Source organism: Centruroides vittatus, unplaced genomic scaffold, assembly GCF_030686945.1.
Source record: "Centruroides vittatus isolate TY-2023 unplaced genomic scaffold, ASM3068694v2 contig_863, whole genome shotgun sequence".
NCBI classification, from domain to species: domain Eukaryota; kingdom Metazoa; phylum Arthropoda; class Arachnida; order Scorpiones; family Buthidae; genus Centruroides; species Centruroides vittatus.
Window position 1 is genome coordinate 458379 of NW_027122563.1, and position 22958 is coordinate 481336.

Genomic DNA, 22958 nt, shown 5'->3' on the forward strand with positions numbered 1-22958 from the left:
TTAACATGAATGTATATGCAAGCAATGATCCGCGAAAATCCGTCTCTTCGGCGACAGGGAGGCAGTGGCGTAGCTAGGGGGTGCGGTAGGTGCGGTCCGCACCAGGCTCCTGGGAAACGATAAGCTCATGGCGCCCCAAAATCACAAGGAAAAAAAAACCGAAAAATTTTTCATGGCAATCAGAAAAAGTAAAATTCGGCATTTGGATGCTCGAGCAGGGGCCCCTATTACACAGGAAAACCAGCAACTCAACTGTAATCTAGTTATACACTATATAAACCACTACACAAAAATATTTTAGTCCGTTTACGTAAACAAAACAAAAAAATACCTAACGCATCATTCATCAAACGAAAGAAATTGAACATCTAAACGCAATGTTTTTAACGGAATAAATAAATTCAAAAGCCGAAATTTACAGAAAAAATTACTTGTTTTCGTTTGGACGTTCCCGATTACCATTACGGAAAAAGGACACCCCTACCGAAAAATTTTTTTCGGGGGCCCACAAATTGGTTCCGCAAAAGGCCCGGAGAACCGTAGCTACGCCACTGCTGAAAGGCGCAAAAATCACGAAATTCGGTGAAAAGTCCAAACGTTTTACATTAAATTTCGTGGCCACGCAACAATAAATCTCCGATAATTTGTTGCGAGCGGTCTGATTTTCTGTTCGTGCGATTAAAAGTGATTTATTTCAAGCGTTTTCTGAGTTTTGCATCATTTGCAGCGATTTCATCGGTAAGTTCAGACCACAAACTTTCTAAATTTAGGTGCTGTATTTTGAACATTATTAAGTCGAATATCACAGTTAGTGGCAATGATTTTCCGACAAAGCTCCATTTAGATAACAATTGATCGTTTTGGTCACAGAGACGACGAATGGGCCTCTTCACTTATTTTGAGAGATACTTTTCACCCTTTTTACTGTTAAATTTCGTCCAATCGAATTGTTAAAGCAAAATGGGAATTAATGCATACATTAAATTGTTATTCACCGCTATGGTTCATATACACATTATATCCCGCGCCGTTTTAATTAATTAGAATTTCTCTATTTTTACAAATATTTTGTGTTGTGGCAATAGACAGTATTGTATAATTTGTACGGACAGATTTTTAAAATTATATATCGAACATTAAAAGTCGTTGGAAAGATTAAAATTACTATATTTAATAATTAAAGATTTTATCATAATATTGATTTTTCACTTTGAAACTTTTATTTTAATTAAAACGACCATTTTCTACAATTCCCTATCATAAATCTTTACTTTAACATAATGGGTTCACTATGAAAACTTCCAAAATATTTCAAAATTAACACAAATTGTGAGCAGAAACATTTATTAATCATTCTACCAATTTGCAGAAGCTAAGCTATTGTACTTGTAAATTTTTGACGGTGGAAGACCGTGTCAAATTTTATAAATAATGTGACATCATCGACAACAATTAGTTACGAGCTTTTTCCTGATTGTTAACGAATCAACAATACAAACTCCATTGTTGTTCGTCGGAATTCAGACGCCATTTTCATATCGCTGGCATTTTCCAAAAAATATCGAAATTTTTGCTAGTTTTAGAAAGAAGAAGAGGAGAAATAGCAGAATAATTGAGGGAAAGACAGAAAAACAGAATTTCAGTAAAGGGAACGAAAATGAAATAAAATATTTGGAAGCCGACATTAGCCAAACTAACAAGAAATTACGGGTGTACTATAGATTACTCCCTATGGAATTTCAGGACTTTGATTATATATTTGAACTCAGGGGACCGAGACGAGTTCAACGGTACCCTATTTTTGGACCGAAGACGAAAAATAAAAAAGTTATCACACTTTTTAAGTTACCATACTTTTTTAATGCTCTCATGCAGACGGCACCGTAGTTGCTAGTATTGCTATCTTGCGGTAAAGTCTGCAAACCGTGACGTCGGACTACGGTCATCTTCCGGAGGGTAAACACGCGATACGAGAGCGGAGAGAGCGACGCGACTTCCGATCATCGCGCGATCGCAAACATGGCGGCCGTTCCCACTGTTCGTGCTCCCGACTGACCTCTCGTACGGGAGCCACCACACGCCGCCATGTGCTAAACTAGTGATCGATTCACGGTAGTTCTTGAACAAAGTAAAAAAAGGGGGAAAACGTCTACTAAAGGCAATTTTAACGGCAAGCACGCGACTCCCGATCGCGACAGCGAGGCCGACTTAACTGGGAGCGACGCGACTCCCTATCATCGCGTGATCGCCGGAAAAAAGTGTGATAACTTTTTTATTTTTCGTCTCCGGTCCAAAAATAGGGTACCGTTGAACTCGACTCGGTCCCCTGAGTTTAAATATATAATCAAAGTCCTGAAATTCCATAGGGAGTAATCTATAGTATACCCGAAATGACTATGGAAGGAAGATATTTTAAACGAATTCGTATTACGGGTAAGTCACTTCCAACGAACTAGAATATACTATAGAGTGGCTGTGACTTTAGATACAACGGTCTTGGTGTCGATGATGGGTAGTAGAGTACCTAGATACCAGAGTAGCGACACACGAGTCATCGCCGCCGTCGACTGTCGTCACGTGGTCTATGGGTTTACATTAAGAAATGATAATTTTTTTTAGTTTAATAAACCATTTTATTCGTAAAAATGTTTTATTAAACTAAAAAAAAATCGTCATTTCTTAATGTAAACCCATAGACCACGTGACGACAGTCGACAGAACATGGCGGCGATGACTCGTGTGTCGCTACTTTGACATCTAGGTACTCTAACGGGTACTATCGACTGCCCTTTTACTTTAAGTCAAAACATTGAAGTCTAAACCACGTGTTGGGTAGGCTTGTTACTTTAGAATCTATTTCTCTCATCTAAATCTGGATTGTTTTGTTTGCTCCTAGATTTGGCATTTAGGCAATTAAGTGATATAAATCTAGATTGTTTCATCTCGAATTTAGCTGTTTTGTACATTTTATTTAATTATTATAGAGAAGGTAAGATCAGAGTTTTAAGTAGTAAATGAAGTACTTAACCCCGAATATAACAATATTTTTATAATTTAAGTACGAGTTGAAGGGCTTTACTCTTAGCAATATGATTATTTATAATATACTCAGTTTTGGTTTCAACTTGTTATTATATTAATATAACACAGGATCGTAGTACTTATTGATAAAAACAAAATTATGTTAACTTTTGAAGTAAAATATTTCAAATCGATTAATGTTTTGACGTAACGCGTGACGTATTTACCGAATGTTGAACGTTCGAAACAAACTAATTATTCGAATTTTCTATTGTTGGTCGCCATCTTTAAATGGAAATTTTCTCGTTTTTCCTGCGTTTTATGAGATTTTCCGAAAGAATTTTCATTATAAATGAATTTCAGTAAGTAAGTAAATTGTTATTTATGATTTATAGGAAATCAAAATGGAGTTATTGGCGATGAAATGTTAAATTTATAGTTTAAGATTTCGAATTTCATTTCAAACGTGAGATTTTTCGAAATTACATTTTCAGATTACGTATAAAATTTGATTGGGAATAGTCATACATCAGTTTGAATGTTATAATAAATAAATTCAATACGTTCTATGCAGTGGCGTAGCATGGGTGTCAGCAGCCTGGGGCGGAGGAAAATTTTGCCGCCCCCTTATTTAGGTATTTTTACAAGATATTACTATTTATTGTGAAATTTTTCCGCCCCCTATAAGTGCCACCCCACTACGCTACGCCACTGCTTCTATGTATGTTGAAATTGTCTTCTGCTTCCTTATAATGTCGTTTTTACGTATAGTAAAACCTGGCTAAGACGAACTGCGTTAAGTCGAAGCCGTGTACAGCTTCCTGTCACACGATATAAGGATTTTCTATAGTATCTCTTGACGGTAATTATAATTAGGACCTATTTTTCCGAGCGCTCTCCATTCTTTCGTAGCTTTATGATCTTCAATTTCTCCTATATTCCGTGTACATGCAAACAAATAAACCTCTATATCTCGAAACCTGTTTATCTCGAATTTATTTTCCTTCCTCGCAAGATTCCGGATAGACATGTTCAACTATACGTAGTTTTTCATATTCCAGCATTTCTATGAATTTCTATAGCCAGACAACATATGATATACTGACGACCGGATGGCCGAGCGGTCAAGGTGGCAGCCAACCGCTCTGGGGGACCCAGGATCGAATCCGAACGGGTCGAATAATTCCCAGGAATTTTTCGGGGGGTGGTCCGTTCGGATATGTCGGGCCCCGTCCCTCACCACTCGGTCGCCCCATTGTGGGCCTGGCCGAACCCATAATGGGCCTACTAAAAGAGGCCCCTTAGTGCCCACAGGGCAGAGTTTAAAAAAAAAAACATATGATATACTTAGATTATAAAGCCTTTGTTTCGATTCTTACAATATTTTATACAGCAAAATTTTATAATTTTCTTTTGTAACGAAGTTTCCTTTACTAGATTCAAATTACAAAACATACTAAGCAATTATTAATGTCGAAACCAACTGAAAATAAAAAAATGATGCTTCCAGGTAATGAGATGTCAAATGTTTACCTAATTCTGACGAAGCACCGAAGCAACCGTCAAACCCTTTATACAAAGACCGCGTAGGGCGAAGACAGAAGACACTTGCCGGTCGAAGGCGGCCGTCTACCCCGCAAGATTAAAGCCCGCGTAGGGCGAAGACTGAACCCACTGTTGCGGGTCGAAGACGGCCGTCTATCCTGCAAGATCAAAGCTTGCCTAGGGCGAAGACAGAAGACACTTGCGGGTCGAAGGCGGCCGTCTACCCCGCAAGATTAAAGCCCGCGTAGGGCGAAGACTGAACACACTCTTGCGGGTCGAAGGCGGAACGTAACCGCAAGATTAAAGCCCGCATAGGGCGACGACAAAACACATCCTTGCAGGTCGAAGACGGCCGTATACCCCACAAGATTAAAGCCCGCGTAGGGCGAAGGCAGAACACACCCTTGCGGGTCGAAGACGGCCGTCTACCCCGCAAGATTAAAGCCCGCGTAGGGCGAAGACAGAAGACACATCTTGCGGTCGAAGACGGCCGTCTACCCCGCAAGATTAAAGCCCGCATAGGGCGAAGACAGAAGACACTCTTGCAGGTCGAAGGCGGCCGTCTACTTCGCAAGATTAAAGCCCGCGTAGGGCGAAGACTGAACACACTGTTGCGGGTCGAAGACGGCTGTCTATCCGCAAGATTAAAGCCCGCGTAGGGCGAAGACTAAACACACTGTTGCGGGTCGAAGGCGGCCGTCTATTCCGCAAGATTAAAGCCCGCGTAGGGTGAAGACAAAACACATATTTGCGGGTCGAAGACGGCCGTCTACCCCACAAAATTAAAGCCCGCGTAGGGCAAAGACAAAACACATACCTGCGGTCGAAGACGGCCGTCTACCCCGCAAGATTAAAGCCCGCATAGGGCGAAGACAGAAGACACTCTTGCAGGTCGAAGGCGGCCGTCTACTTCGCAAGATTAAAGCCCGCGTAGGGCGAAGACTGAACACACTGTTGCGGGTCGAAGGCGGCCGTCTATTCCGCAAGATTAAAGCGCGCGTAGAACGAAGACAGAAGACACTGGCAGGTCGAAGGCAGCCGTCTACTTCGCAAGATTAAAGCCCGCGTAGAACGAAGACAAAACACATACTTGCGAATCGAAGACCGCCGTCTACCCCGCAAGATTAAAGCCCGCGTAGGGCGAAGACTGAACACACTGTTGCGGGTCGAAAACGGCCGTCTACCCCGCAAGATTAAAGCCCTCGTAGGGCGAAGACAGAAGACACTCTTCCAGGTCGAAGGCGGCCGTCTATTCCGCAAGATTAAAGCCTGCGTAGGGTGAAGACAAAACACATATTTGTGGGTCGAAGACGGCCGTCTATCCCGCAAAATTAAAGCCCGCGTAAAACGAAGACAGAAGACACCCTTGTGGGTCGAAGGCGGCCGTTTACCCCACAAGATTAAAGCCCGCGTAGAACGAAGACAAAACCCATACTTGCGGGTCGAAGCTGGCCGTTTATCTCGCAAGATTAAAGCCCGCGTTGGGCGAAGACAAAACACATATTTGCGGGTCGAAGACGGCCGTCTATCCTGCAAGATCAAAGCTTGCCTAGGGCGAAGACAGAAGACACTTTTGCGGGTCGAAGACGGCCGTCTACCCTGCAAAATTAAAGCCCGCGTAGGGCGAAGACTGAACCCACTGTTGCGGGTCGAAGACGGCCGTCTATCCTGCAAGATCAAAGCTTGCCTAGGGCGAAGACAGAGGGCACTCTTGCGGGTCGAAGGCGGCCGTCTACCTTGGAAGATTAAAGCCCGCGTAGGGCGAAGACTGAACACACTGTTGCGGGTCGAAAACGGCCGTCTACCCCGCAAGATTAAAGCCCGCGTAGGGCGAAGACAAAACACATATTTGTGGGTCGAAGACGGCCGTCTACCCCGCAAAATTAAAGCCCGCGTAGAACGAAGACAGAAGACACCCTTGTGGGTCGAAGGCGGCCGTTTACCCCACAAGATTAAAGCCCGCGTAGAACGAAGACAAAACCCATACTTGCGGGTCGAAGCTGGCCGTTTATCTCGCAAGATTAAAGCCCGCGTTGGGCGAAGACAAAACACATATTTGCGGGTCGAAAACGGCCGTCTACGTCGCAAGATTAAAGTCCGCGTACGACGAAGACTGAACACACTGTTGCGGGTCGAAGACGGCCGTCTACCCCGCAAGATTAAAGCCCGCGTAGGGCGAAGACTGAACCCACTGTTGCGGGTCGAAGACGGCCGTCTATCCTGCAAGATCAAAGCTTGCCTAGGGCGAAGACAGAAGACACTTTTGCGGGTCGAAGACGGCCGTCTACCCTGCAAAATTAAAGCCCGCGTAGGGCGAAGACTGAACCCACTGTTGCGGGTCGAAGACGGCCGTCTATCCTGCAAGATCAAAGCTTGCCTAGGGCGAAGACAGAAGACATTTTTTCGGGTCGAAGACGGCCGTCTACCCTGCAAAATTAAAGCCCGCGTAGGGCGAAGACAGAGGGCACTCTTGCGGGTCGAAGGCGGCCGTCTACCTTGGAAGATTAAAGCCTGCGTTGGGCGAAGACAAAACACATATATGCGGGTCGAAACGGCTGTCTACCCCGCAAGATTAAAGCCCGCGTAGGGCGAAGACAGAAGACACTCTTGCGGGTCGAAGACGGCCGTCTACGCCGCAAGATTAAAGCGCGCGTAGAACGGAGACAGAAGACACTGGCAGGTCGAAGACGGTTGTCTACCCCGCAAGATTAAAGCTTGCGTATGGCGAAGACTGAACACACTGTTGCAGGTCGAAGACGGCCGTCTACCTCGCAAGATTAAAGCCCGCGTAGGGCGAAGACTGAACACACTGTTGAGGGTCGAAGACGGCCGTCTAGCCCGCAAAATTAAAGCCCGCGTAGGGCGAAGACATTGATAAAGAACATTTGTCACACATCCAACAATACGACGATAAAAATAAAATCTCTCCCACGCCTAATCAAAACTGTGTTAAAAGGTAGACCTCACAAACGTTTTAACATGACGATAACCACGTCCATTTCGCAACACCAAACCGACGGACCACGTTTACAGTATTTGGAACTAACCCGAGAAAACGTCCAACTATGGAGCGATACAAATGGATTTGTCTCTGTCATTCAGAAAATGGCATTCAGCACGGAAATCTTTCTGTCGAGGATGCTTTCTGAAGCTCATTTGGTCAAGAATCAGAAGTGCTCAGAAGTGAGTTCATCTCCATCATCGAAAACGATGCATGGCGCATCACCAACCGCCCTTCTGACAGAGACATTGTAGGTTGCCGTATCGTCCTTCGCAACAAATACAATGCAGGTGACACTCTTGAAAGACGAAAGGCGAGATTAGTAGCAAGAGGTTACACTCAACACGATGGAATCGACTTTCATGAAACCTTTGCACCAGTTGCAGGGATCAACTCCATTCGAACTTACTTGCCATTGCTGCCGAACACCATTTACTCGTCGACCAATTGGACGTGAAAAGAACGTTTTTTAATGGAAACATAGATCAGATTTTCATGCAGCTGCTGGACCAAATCGAAATAATCCTAGAAGATATAATAAAAACTGAAAGGCACGGACTCGAACTAAAGCAGAAGAAATGCTGCAATCTATCCAAGAAGGCAACAAAGTCTGTCAACTTAACAAGGTCCTCTATGGTCTACGACAACCAAGTCGCCTATGCTATTAACCAGTGATTCTGTAAGTGGGGGTCACGAAAAATATTCCGGGGGTCGCTGAAAAATTGAAGCCAGATCAATTTTTTTTTCAAATATTTTATAAATTTACTATGGATTCATATTTAGAAATAATAGAAATAAAAAATATATAAAACAATTTTTACTTAAATAAATTGCACATATAAATAATAAAAACAATATAAATATTTTAATACGAGCCTAATATTCATAAATTTGTGCGCTATTGGGGAATCCCGAGTTCCACTCTCAGCCTAAACTATGATAGAACAACATTGTCATTTGGAACGGTGTTCGCTAGCAGCGTTGCGTCTGTAGGCAAGTTGAGTTAGAAATACAGTAGAACGTCGATTATCCGAAAACCGATCAACCGAAACCTTTTCAGTCAGCAAATTTAAATTTCCGCTAGTGCTGTGGCGCAGAAATATTTGGCTATGTCTTGGGCTACTCCAATATTATTTTAGTTAGTATGCGTTTTTAGCTGGCAGCACTGGAGCGACCATGAGGGGGTACTTAACCCCGTCCCTTCGGGATGTTTTCCTACATATAGTAATTCTTCGGGGGTCCTTTGAAATTTTTTAGTGCAAAAGGGGATCGCGGACTAAAAAGTTTGAGAAACACTGTTATAAAAGACTGGATGATGAACTCGAACAATTACCTCGACTTAAGACCATTGAACTTTGACCCCTGCGTCTATGTTCGAATGAACAGAACAACTTAACCTTTGTCATCATCTACGTCGACAACCTCATCATTGCTTCACGTGACGAAATCGAAAAGGCCAACCTAAAGAAGACTCTTATGTCCAAATTTGACATGAAAGACCTGGGACAACTCCACGATTGCTGGGGCATTGAAAACTTCCAACGAGAAAAGGAGGGGAAGACGGTAATCCAAATGTGCCAAAAGAGATATACCGAGGAAATCTTGGAACGTTTCTCGATGGAAGCATCGAAACCAGTCGCAACTCTTCTTGACCCAAGCTCAAAACTTCACAGACCTGAAAACCCATCAATTCAGGAAATGAAGCAGTTTCCACTTCAAAAACTAATTGATTGTCTTCTTTATCTTTCTATCTGCACCAGGCCGGATATCGCAAATGCAGTAAGTAAACTGAGGCGGCAGTATAACACCCAACATGACCAAACACGCTGGACTGCAACGAAACGTGTCCTTCGATATCTAAGAGGGATAACCAATCACGGCCTGACGTTCGAGACAATCGGAGAACCACTTAGAGGATTCTCAGACCCTGACTGGAGAGCATCGACAGAGGATCGCCGTTCCTTCTCCGGAAACATTTTAAATATTTTCAATCTCTTTGATCTCAAATATTTGCTGTTACGAATATTGGTGTAATAAAATCATTGAAATGATGCAATTGAGTTAGTGCCAGTCAATAAGACTTGTGGCATTAGAGAGTTCTAATTATGACGTATTAAAACCCGAAAAAGTGCACCTTAATAGGTGTATAAATCTCAAAGAGGCCCTCTTAGTGCCCACAGGGCGGAAAGAGTTAAAAAAAAAGGTATATAAATCTGCAAAAAGCTTCATTTTGTGGGCGTAGATGACAATAGTCACTATCCCCATAACATATATACAGTAAGACCCCGCTTAACGCTGATTCAATATAACGTGGTCTGCTTGATGCCTAAAAAACGCTCAAAATTTACGCTGATTCAAATTAACCCGGTATTTCATTGATTCGTACATAATACAATTATTCCCAATTACGAACCAATCAGCAAAAGGTTGCAATTCGTCGTAGCGCTGTACCTTCCTTAAATCTATGTTTGTTTTGTGCAATTTTGGAAAAAATATAACATCTTGGATGCCATAAGAAATATATCGACTTCGCTTGGCAAGAATTAACTGATAAATGCATGAACGGAGTGTGGAAGAAGTTATGGCTGAAGGTATCCAAGAATCCTCAATGAGAACAGCCTATAGCTGCATCGTTAGGTTGACAAAATTGTCAACTTAACCGATACAGGAGAGGTAGACGAGCAGCATATTGGGGAGTTACTGCAGGTTTCTGGAAAGAGCCTTACCAACGACGACTTTCAAGAACTGGCAGAACAAGGAATTCGTATAGAACTGGAAAATAGAGATTCTGAAGACGAAGAACCCAAAAATTTCTCTACAGTTTTTCTTAGTGAAAGTTTGGTAACGATAACCGAAATCGTTGATCAAATTGTACCAAATGATCCAGAGTTTGATAGAAGTACCAAGCAAAACGAGGCATTTTGGATGAGATTTACCGCTACCGACATTTGCTTAAGGAAAGAAAAAGAAAGCGCCCAATGAAACTACACCACTTCATCGCAAAAAACAAGAATTTCAGAAGAGCCAGGACCTTCGTCACAAAAAATTAAGTTTACATTTCTGTGCGCATATGTTTATGTGTTATTTCACATATATTATACAAAAATTTATATAAAAATAACTTAAAATTATAGTAAAACTTGCTTATTATTTGGTCGCGTGTTTCCCTATCCCTATTTACTCTACGTTAAAATGGTCTCGTTTAACGCTGTTTCGCTTAGCCCTTTGTCGTCTAGGAACGCATCCCCCGTGTTAAGCGGGATCTTACGGTATAAGCAACTACAATCTACGATACATTACGGTGTACACAACGCAAAAGATTTTTGTCTAAATAAAATATCGAACAAAAGTTTTTAAACTTTCTTTTTACAGGAATAATTATCTTGTGTCTAGTGTATAATTGTGCCTAGACATAATCACAAATTAATGTAAAAATGCTCAACTTCGATAAATATTGAATCTTTAAACAGTTTGCCTAATATGAAATATAACACAAGTTTTATTAAATGTAAACATTTATGTACAGTTTAATCATGAAAATTCCATGTACAATTTTAATTGTTGAAGTAATTATAATTCTGCTTTGGACATATATCGGCTGCAATGTGATTTTTTTCTTTTTTTTTGTTTGGTTAAATTTGGTTAAATTTCAGCGTGGAAATGTTCAACGTTTAGTGCATAAATCGATTAATTAAGCTGAAATTTCAGGTATCCAGATATAAAAACATGTTTCTAATAGAAGAACAAATTATGGTTTAACTGGATAATTGGCAGGGTGCATGTTCTTCTCTTTTTTCTAACAACATGGCTTAACACGTCTAGAATGAAGTTTCTAATTCGTTTTAAATGAAAAAATAAATCATTCTCAAGAGGGATGTTTAGTCACTCGATAGATCTCATTATCTTTCGTATCACGTCTCCTAGTCCTTATCACGTGTAAGCTTTTATCTGTCACTTTAATTTAAGGAAAATTCAATTTTATTAATAGATTGGTAGATGAAAGGGGGGTTACTATACTTCAAGTCTATTCTCTTTTCGGTTCGAAGGATCATAAAGTCAAATTTTTATTCGCATTTATACAGACACGAAACACGAGAATATTAAATTTTTCAATTCATATTATTGTTAAAATATATATACAACTACTATACACAGACTTTTAAATATTGAAATCCTTGATTAAATCTTCAAAGCGAGAGAGAAATAATAGTGGCACTCCCGGTTTTCTGGAGTGCGACATTAGACTTTTATAATTGGCAGAAAACCGATCACGCGATGTAGATGAAACTCTGACTCTGGGTTGCAATTTGAAAAAATTGTAGACCTATAAATACCCACTATCCTCCGTTCGTCTGTTTTCTAAATCTCGACATTGGAGTTAAGTTGACGAAAGACGAGACCAGATATGGAAACCTTGGGGTAGGAGACCACGATTAGAGGTAGGATGGAAACCTTGGGGTAGGAGCCACGACATACTCTTTCAATTCAAAACTATTGCCCTGAAAGCAGCTAATAGATGACCGACACGACTCTATTGTTAAAGGAAAAGTATGGTGTACAGGGGCAAGTCACTACTGATTTGTGGTGGAGAGCACATATTATAAATTAAATGCATTAAAAATATGATTAAAACCGCAGCCTGGCAATAATTGCTCGTTTAATTTATATATAGATTATGTTCGGACCGAATCCACTATGATGTCAGCTACAACAGGATTGAATACATATTCTTTAGTATATTAGAATACTGTTTTTAAACCAGCATTAATATTATGATAATTTAAAATGATATTCCAGTTAACTCATTATTCATAAAAGATCATGATGGTTCAGATCGGATTCAAAATCGAATTCTTTAAAGATGATACAATAGTGAGGTTGCGGCCGAAGTTTTCAACACGAAAACGTGAACGTCGAACGTTCAGCGCCGCCATCCTCTAAGCCTAGAAGTTTGAAAATGGCGTTTGGAACCTCGAGCATGATTCCACTGACGTTCTAAACGCCATTGTCAAACTTCTAGGCCGCAATCTCGAGAATATAATATAATTAACGTTTTTAACGAAAAAATAAAATACTGTTTTGTGTGTAAGTGAATAATGAACGGTATCTGCTATTAGGCTTATATATTATCAAGCTTCGTGGCAACTTATGACGCACGACGGCCTATAACACACGGATATATTAATAACGAGATTGCGGCCGAAGTTTTCATCTCTAAAACGTGAACGTCGAGCGCCGCTATCTTGTAAGCAGCGTTCGACGTTCACGTTGTAGAGATGAAAACTTCGGCCGCAACCTCACTAATATACAAAAAACTAAACCAACACCTGATCACTCGCTGAGAGATATTTATTCTTAACACAAACGTTTTCAATCCAATCAATGGATCATCATCGGGTAAAATAGAACATTACAAAAAATAGAACAACAACTTCAAAATACAAAAAATATAACGGCTAACCAATATGTAACTAACAGCACAATAACGTTTCGAAATATCAAAAATTAATAAAAATGCTGCTAAAATTAAAAATAAAATAATAATATATAACAAACAAATAGTGTATACAAAATATTAATACTTCTGCCTTAATAAACAAATTAATAACACTAAATGTTAACACTGCTTAATAAGCTGTACAGAGTTTTTCATTTAACAATACATATTAATAAAGCTACTGCTCTTATTTGAAGTTTACAACTGCAAACTTCCATGCGGAAGGAAGTCCCTCGGCATCTCTTGCGTTGATGCAATTCCCTTTAAGCTTGCTTTTATAGATTTCTAATTTTTCGGCCGTTCTTGCCAAGGTCGGGGAGTGTATTTGTTTCAGTATATCTGCTTCATTCCATCTTACTATTGAGCCTTCCGTTTGTGCCATTTGTGACAATACTGTGGCATTAGAACCTTTTCTAACATCATATCTGTGCTCTTTTATCCTTACCCCTAGGTTTCTGGTAGTAACCCCAACATAATCTTTATTTATTCCTAACATCTGATTCTCGTAAGGAATCTTATAAACGCCGGACCTATCCTCTTTTTTAATTATCCCTTTATCATTTCTAAGAATTCTGTACAGATTCGGAGCTCTTTTTAAGATTATCCTTGTATCCTTTATATTTGCGATTTCTTTCATAATGCTTCCTAAGTGTTTGTTGTACGTAAATTTCGTGTATGTAGATGGACCACGACCACGACCAGGTACTGTATCAGTACTAACTTCTAATTTATTGATAATCCCCTTTAACACATTCCTCTTGTAGCCCAATGCTTCTGCTACCTGCGTGATTCTTTCTATTTCTGCATCCCTGTCTATAACACTTTCGCAGTATAAAAAAGCCCTCCTAACTAACGCTCTAAACGCTGCTAATTTATATTTATAGGGATCGTTAGAGCCAGCCGGAATATAAAGTGGGCTATGAGTTGGTTTAATAAATACCCCGGTAGATATACGTCCCTCTCTAAACATAACCTTAATGTCCAAAAAATGTATCATAACAGAGCTTTTTTGCTCTAGTTTTAAGCTTAGGCCATCTTCATTATCATTGATCTTGTCAATAAATCTAGCAATTAATCGATTGCTTTTCCAAATTATGAATATATCATCAACATACCTTTTGTAGTATACGATGCTGTTCCTGAAATTACGCAAAACTTTAACCTCAAGCCTACTAACAACAAGCTCACATAATAGCCCAGAAATTGGGCTTCCCATAGGGACCCCTCGGCATTGCTTATACGTTTGTCCTTCAAACGCAAAGAAGGATTCGCAGCAAACGAGGTTAACCATCTCTACCAACTCATTAATATGATGTGCTAAAGCAGGGTTTATTCTGGTCAAATAATCCAAAAGTGCTTCTACACAGGATTCAATCCTGATAGAAGGAAACAAATTTTCGTAATCCAATACAGTCCCAACTTCGTCATCAACTAAGTAAACCTCTTGTAGTTCTTTGACTACCGTTACCGGATCCTTATCCACCAATTCATTGCTTTCCATCTTGGAGGAGATATACTCATGCAACCTTTTTTCAAAGAGAAACGTAGGCGCTTTTCGTTTTTCCACAATAGGTCTGATTTTCTTGCCTTCCTTATGAGTCTTAGCAAAGGCAAATAATCTAGGGGTCCCTGGTCTAGGGTTACGACATTTTACTAAAAAAGGTAAGATCTTCGCCAGTTTTGATCCTCCCAGTTTTCTAACCCTTCTATCAATTGCTTCAACTATGTTACTATTTATCTGAATACAATCCGTTTTCCTGATATATTCCTTCAACGCTTCATAGTATGTAGGTTTTTTCATCACAACGATCTGCTTGCTTTTATCCGCTCTTGTTGCGACTAAGTTGTTCTTTTTCAGCCATCCCTTAGCATAAGCGATGTCTTTATTATAACCTCTTCCTTTCCTAGTTTTCTGATTCTTTAACACTGCTTTCCAACGTATATAGTCTTTGTCAACCGGATCTAACCCCACGATTCCTCACTCCAGGAGATTGAAAGAGGAATCGTGGGGTTAGATCCGGTTGACAAAGACTATATTACGTAGTAAAATGTCGTAACCCTAGACCAGGGACCCCTAGATTATTTGCCTTTGCTAAGACTCATAAGGAAGGCAAGAAAATCAGACCTATTGTGGAAAAACGAAAAGCGCCTACGTTTCTCTTTGAAAAAAGGTTGCATGAGTATATCTCCTCCAAGATGGAAAGCAATGAATTGGTGGATAAGGATCCGGTAACGGTAGTCAAAGAACTACAAGAGGTTTACTTAGTTGATGACGAAGTTGGGACTGTATTGGATTACGAAAATTTGTTTCCTTCTATCAGGATTGAATCCTGTGTAGAAGCACTTTTGGATTATTTGACCAGAATAAACCCTGCTTTAGCACATCATATTAATGAGTTGGTAGAGATGGTTAACCTCGTTTGCTGCGAATCCTTCTTTGCGTTTGAAGGACAAACGTATAAGCAATGCCGAGGAGTCCCTATGGGAAGCCCAATTTCTGGGCTATTATGTGAGCTTGTTGTTAGTAGGCTTGAGGTTAAAGTTTTGCGTAATTTCAGGAACAGCATCGTATACTACAAAAGGTATGTTGATGATATATTCATAATTTGGAAAAGCAATCGATTAATTGCTAGATTTATTGACAAGATCAATGATAATGAAGATGGCCTAAGCTTAAAACTAGAGCAAAAAAGCTCTGTTATGATACATTTTTTGGACATTAAGGTTATGTTTAGAGAGGGACGTATATCTACCGGGGTATTTATTAAACCAACTCATAGCCCACTTTATATTCCGGCTGGCTCTAACGATCCCTATAAATATAAATTAGCAGCGTTTAGAGCGTTAGTTAGGAGGGCTTTTTTATACTGCGAAAGTGTTATAGACAGGGATGCAGAAATAGAAAGAATCACGCAGGTAGCAGAAGCATTGGGCTACAAGAGGAATGTGTTAAAGGGGATTATCAATAAATTAGAAGTTAGTACTGATACAGTACCTGGTCGTGGTCGTGGTCCATCTACATACACGAAATTTACGTACAACAAACACTTAGGAAGCATTATGAAAGAAATCGCAAATATAAAGGATACAAGGATAATCTTAAAAAGAGCTCCGAATCTGTACAGAATTCTTAGAAATGATAAAGGGATAATTAAAAAAGAGGATAGGTCCGGCGTTTATAAGATTCCTTACGAGAATCAGATGTTAGGAATAAATAAAGATTATGTTGGGGTTACTACCAGAAACCTAGGGGTAAGGATAAAAGAGCACAGATATGATGTTAGAAAAGGTTCTAATGCCACAGTATTGTCACAAATGGCACAAACGGAAGGCTCAATAGTAAGATGGAATGAAGCAGATATACTGAAACAAATACACTCCCCGACCTTGGCAAGAACGGCCGAAAAATTAGAAATCTATAAAAGCAAGCTTAAAGGGAATTGCATCAACGCAAGAGATGCCGAGGGACTTCCTTCCGCATGGAAGTTTGCAGTTGTAAACTTCAAATAAGAGCAGTAGCTTTATTAATATGTATTGTTAAATGAAAAACTCTGTACAGCTTATTAAGCAGTGTTAACATTTAGTGTTATTAATTTGTTTATTAAGGCAGAAGTATTAATATTTTGTATACACTATTTGTTTGTTATATATTATTTTTTATTTTTAATTTTAGCAGCATTTTTATTAATTTTTTGATATTTCGAAACGTTATTGTGCTGTTAGTTACATATTGGTTAGCCGTTATATTTTTTGTATTTTGAACTTGTTGTTCTATTTTTTGTAATGTTCTATTTTACCTGATGATGATCCATTGATTGGATTGAAAACGTTTGTGTTAAGAATAAATATCTCTCAGCGAGTGATCAGGTGTTGGTTTAGTTTTTTGTATTATTTTCTGCTGAGCACGCTGTAGGTTGTTTACTCACTAATATAATTGAGATGGGTTAATAATGATAATGATAATAATAAGCGCAGAGCACAAACAGTTAGGAATTGAAAGTTGAAATTCGGTATACAGGGTAAGTCACAAGAATGCACACTAAGAAGGAATTTTTCGAAATTCCTCCCTGTGGGAGAGGAAGAGGATTAAGGATTACGCTGAAGAACTCAGCTTTTACTGTACTATTTTAGATGCTGTTTTTTTGCGGAAAATCGAACATGTTTTTAGACCCATCTAAAAATTGTCTAATTGACCTCGGATGAACCTAATTCTTGCACCCGGTGAAAACGGGTAAGATCGGCTGTAATCTAATAATCTTAATCTTCGCTATTGTTACTTTTTGTCCGAACAACGCTGGGCTCATTTGCTAGTAAATATATACAACAATCGGAACTGAAGGTAGGAGAATTCTAAACATTACTGGTAATTCTATGTTTCAAGTTTGCATATTTGCATACCTGAACAAATAATTCTGTCTAAAGTTTTTTTTGCCAGTCATTACGATTTTGAATCATCACTCGAATAATTTTGATGAATAAATATTCATTTTGAATTTAAAAACTATATTCTAGAAAATGTTTTCCTCATTAATTCACGGGAAAAGATGCTTATATAAACGTTCAATTCCATCATTTTAAATCGAGCGGCTGAATTAATGCAATTCTATGCTTTAAAAAACTGTTTAATTCACAGAATTATACCTATTTGTCGTGATTCACGCGAAAATAATTCTCAACGTCCGGAATTTATTAAACAAAAAAGTTATAATTACAACAAATAATACTCATTTTGATAAATTCGTAATTTTAAGGACGTTTTTTTGAAAATTTTAATTAACGTATAAGCGGAAAAAATTTGTAATTTGAGAAATGTTTACAAGTACAATCAAATAAACAAGTCAATAGTACGTTGTTTATTTGATATTTATAAAATTAGAACAAAATGATTGGACGCATCTACCTGGAAGCAACTTCGTAAGCCAATGGTATAGTTCGTTTCATATAAAACGGATTTTGTTATTGGCTTGCTTGCATAGCTGCTTATACTTAGATGCTCCCATTATGTATTATTCTTTAAAAATAAATCAATATTTAAAACATATTTATATTCTAAATGTCGCTACTCTGAGAACAATTTTTTTAACGTCATTTTTTAAATTCTGCTAAGCAGGATTTAATAAGGACTAATCCAGGAGTAAAAGTTTAGAATGGCTGTTTTAAATTCGTGTAATAATAAATAAACCATATACCGGTACAAAAGTTTAATCACATTAATAAGTATTTAAAATGAGCTACACAAACCTACACAACATTAAAACGTTAACAAATTTCAAAAATAATTAAAATATATTAAAATATAAACATTTATTTAAAGCTTCTATATAAACAATACAAAAAATTTTACTAGTATATCGCCCCTATTCGTCTCCGGTTAAAAATGAATGTTTTAAAATATATTTAACTAATCTTTCGCTTCGAAACATAAAAAAAAAAAAAATTAATACCGTATTTCGACATTTAAACTTTTGACCTTGAACAGTCAATTTAACGGGAAATTAAATAATAACGTTCGCAGGTATCGGAGTGAACAGGTTGTTTGTTCGGTAGTTCTAATTTTCTCCGCAAGAGTTCGCTGAGAGTGGAATGTTTACGAAGAAAACGTAAAAATTAGGCGGTTATTTAAAAGTGCGAAGAAGAAGAATTTACCGAATTTCTTACTTGTTAAATGATGCCCAGTTTTTGAAAGCTGTTAACAAAAATAATACAATTCCGACTTTAGTTTTTTATCATAATTTTTTAATGTAAGTTGAATAAAAGACGACAATTGCTAAGCAACTGCTAAAATTTGAAGGAAACGAAGGTCGCCATTTTTAAACAAAAGAAAATATTTCTGCATGTATCATATGTACGAAGTTTAATCGACCGAAAATTAAATCATGAATGGGTAAAAAATTTTATATATATTTTGTGATTATTTTTGGTGTGATCGGTAATTTTCTTTTAATATCCTATATATGTATATATAATATATATATATATATAATATATATTAAATTAAAATTATTATTGAATATATTATATATATATAATATATAATAATAATCTATATTATAATATACATAATTTGTATAATAAAAATTATATATACACTGTATATAGTTTTTATTTATATAAATTGTGAAAACAAAAAGTATAGGTATCAAGTTGCAATGAAAATAATGTATTTAAGTAAAAAATAAAAGAAACATGGCCGGCGTTATTTACATTTAATAAATAAAAATATAAATACGACTTTTTCACACAAGGAAACACCGCATGGCAAAAAAGAAGGACTAAAGCAAGGTCCTATATGGAATTGAATAAGTCTTGTGAAAAAGTGTATTTATATTTTTATTTATTAAATGTAAATAATATAACTTAGCTGTTTTGGTTTTGCATTTCTATTTTTAATAATTAAATACGTGTTACGTATTTGAAACTTGTATAAAACTTGCTGGCGATCGGTCTGTGGAAGCTGCGGAAGCGCTGCTTCCCTTGTATTTTCTAAAATATAAATACATACATACATATTGTGTGATTATTTTCATATAGAAGTTATTATATCTTTATTTCAATTCTGTTTAACAATTAAAATAAATTGTTTATTTTTGTTGTTTCTGGTATTTGTTTATGATTTTTATGGAAATGCAGCTTCCCTGTTGTGGAATGTCACTGCATGCCACTGATATAATTTGATTATTGAATGTTTGCCTATGTTATATATTAACATTAATATAATTTATTTTTCAACAAAAATTTGAATGTATATTGACATGTAAACTTATTAATAACCATTATAGTCTTGAAAAATCAACAAGTGAGATTCTAAAATTGTAATCAGAAGTAGCACTATGACCTAATATATGAATAAAAGTGACCTAAGTTCAAAACAAATTTTGAATGAACAGGATAATAGGTTAGATGAAGGAAAATAAAGATAGTACCAAATAAATGTTCTGGATCTTCCAATGAAATAGAAATATAGTATGTTTAAGTAAGAGGGTATATGTGCAGTATATGGAATTGAATAAGTTATTAAAAGAATCTTTTTGCATACTCTCAAGATTAACTAGATTTTTAAGCCTTGTAATAAATGATAATTAAATTATTTTATTTAAGTAGATATAATTATGAAAACAGTTAATTACATAGTAATATTTGTATCATTCTGTTCAATTGTAACCTCATAACATGGTACTGTAATCAACCCTTAACATGAATAAAATGATTTGATTGATTGAATAAAAGAGTATGCATAAAAGGAGAAAAATTATCATGTACTGTATATTGCATGAGAAAAAGACTTATGACAATGGAAAAATATAAATATTCATTTTGAAGTTATTCAAGAATTTAAAAACAGAGTTTTGTTTACTTTGAAAAAGCATTTATTTCCACTATAAACAAAACTGAAATGGGTTTGTAATATTAGAAGCCAAAATTTATTTGCTTGTTTTTAAATTAGTTTGTCTTCAAATGTGTTTTTAAAAAATTTTTCTTTAGACTGACAAAATAGCATAGTTTTAATTTAGATTATTTTATTAGACAATTTAATGTAAAATTTATTTCAAACACATTTTAAAATAGTATAATCTGAAAATGTTTGTGCAAATAAATTTTAATCTTAAAGACATTTTAGTTTTATTTGGTTTTTCTTAAACTATAGTCTATCTTTATATCTGTTACGGCAATACCCGATTTTATGCCAAACTAGTTTTGCCTAGGTCAAACTAGTTTGGTGTAAGTGTGTCAGGCCAAACTAGTTTAGAATTATTATTCAAGTATATTAATGGTTAAATATATTAATAGTTAAAATAAAATTAAAAGGCAATCAATTAGATGAACAATATTTATTCATAGTCTACTTAATTATAAAAAACGGGGTTGATAAATTAATTACCATAATTATTAGCAACCAAGTTATTAGAATAGGTTAGGTTAGGTTAGAACGTGCGTCCCCACTGTTTCCTGTCTTCTGATCGCTGGAATGAAGACGAGCCGCCATCTTCGATACCTAGGGTAAAATTAACCAAAAATTAGAAGTGACACAACACTTGTACAAAATTATAAAATAAAAATAAGCTAATCAGTACTTATCAATTTGTATTATTTTATTAAGCCATGCACTTTTAAAAGTAATTAACTTTCGAAAATATTTTCAAAAATTCAAACAAAATAATAAAAATAACTTTTTAAAATCAAACTAAAATTAAAAATGAACTTATTTGTGTTTTATGATGAACTTAAATTAACCATTAATATACTTGAATAATAATTCTAAACTAGTTTGGCCTGACACGCTTACGCCAAACTAGTTTGGCTTAGTATATATATATATATAGTTTGGAGTATATATATATTTTTGGAGTATATATATATTTCCAATTTTCCAATTTGTAAATGCTCTTTTGGAATTGAAATACATTTTAACTTTAAAGTATAAAATTTTGCATTTATGGAAAATAGTTATAACAGTTTCTGTATTGTCATGAAGGTACAGTTATTATTAAGTAGTTTATCTGCATTAAAAAAAATAAATATTTTAAAAATTTAACCTTAAAAATTTTAATTATTATAAAACCTTTTATAAATATGGTCTGAACAGCAAATATTTTGAAGACTTCAGCCATGTTTAGAGAATATATTTTTAAACATAACTGTTAAAATATTTTTCTTTTTATTAGAACTTTGAATAAATAGGAAAGAAGCAAATTTTTTAAAATATGCCTTTATCCAAAAAGTTATAAAACTTGTAATTTTTTACATATTTTAACTTTTATATGATTAAATATGTCTTTATTCTTAATTAATGCAATATTCAAAAACTATCAATGAGCTTCAGTTCCCAAACAGCATACATTTTATGCTAGAGTATTTCTATATTATTAACTACAGTAGCGAAAAAGTATACATGTGTTTGAATACAGTCAAACCTGTTTTTATGCGGGGGATAGGGACCGCATTAAAAAAAACGCATTAAAAAAAATCTCACGAAACTTCACGAATGGCTGTAAATAATAGTTTTCGCAACACAATTAAAAAAATAATTTTTTTATGCGGTCAACAGGGACCGCATAAAAAAAGTCTCACATAGAAAATAACTCAAAACCGTACGAAATAGAATTTATTGACAACAGATGTCAGCACTTGACTGCATCGTCTGGTCTATCGTCTGTTTTACATATTTTTGTCCAGGTGGTGTTTTGTTGACTTAAAAAGTAAATTATTTCATTTTTCGCATATTCATGCAATAATATTACTATAATAAATGCATTTATGCTATAATAAGTTTATTTAGCTATAATAAGTCAACGTGAGACATGACGAATCGCACGAGACTAGTCGCCAACTATACCGCACAAATTAAAAATTCGCATTAAAAAAATCGCACAAATAAAAATCGCACATAAAAAGAGCGCATAAAAACAGGTTTGACTGTATATGTTTTAATATTAAATAGTTAGTTTTTATATTGGTTTACATTTTCTTTTTATATTAGGCATTTTTTATTTCTGCAGATATTTTCAATAAAATGATTTTTTACTTAATTGAAAATTAAATATACAACTTCTTCCTTTCAACCTTTTTATATTAGCAAACTAAAGAAATTAATAAAGTTTTTTAGCAACTGATTATATATATAATATACTATAATTGAAATAATTGTGTTTTGTTAAGATATATTACATGATGAAGATTAAATTACAAAATTATTAAACAATTATTAAAATTATTAATCTTAAAAAAAATTAGAAAATTAAAATTATTAAATTTTGAAGCATTTTTAAAAATCAAAATGATGTTATTACTTGTTGCATAAGAAATATTAACAGGTAGAAGTTTGATGCAATCATATGTACTCGGCAATAATTAATCTGTGACAATTATTGATGGATCTTTTCGTAAGAATTTGGA

At 36.2% G+C, this 22958-nt stretch overlaps 1 protein-coding gene across 1 annotated transcript in view; it reads left to right on the plus strand.

Annotated features, from left to right (window-relative positions):
* Positions 1–18640: 18640 nt before the first annotated feature.
* Positions 18641–22958, plus strand: part of LOC136982800 (polypyrimidine tract-binding protein 1-like) — a 92234-nt gene continuing 87916 nt past the window's right edge. Inside the window, exon 1 of the mRNA XM_067279321.1 lies at positions 18641–18948. Coding sequence (XP_067135422.1) covers positions 18941–18948 — 8 coding nt within the window. The 5' untranslated portion in view covers positions 18641–18940. The remainder of the gene's footprint in view (positions 18949–22958) is intronic.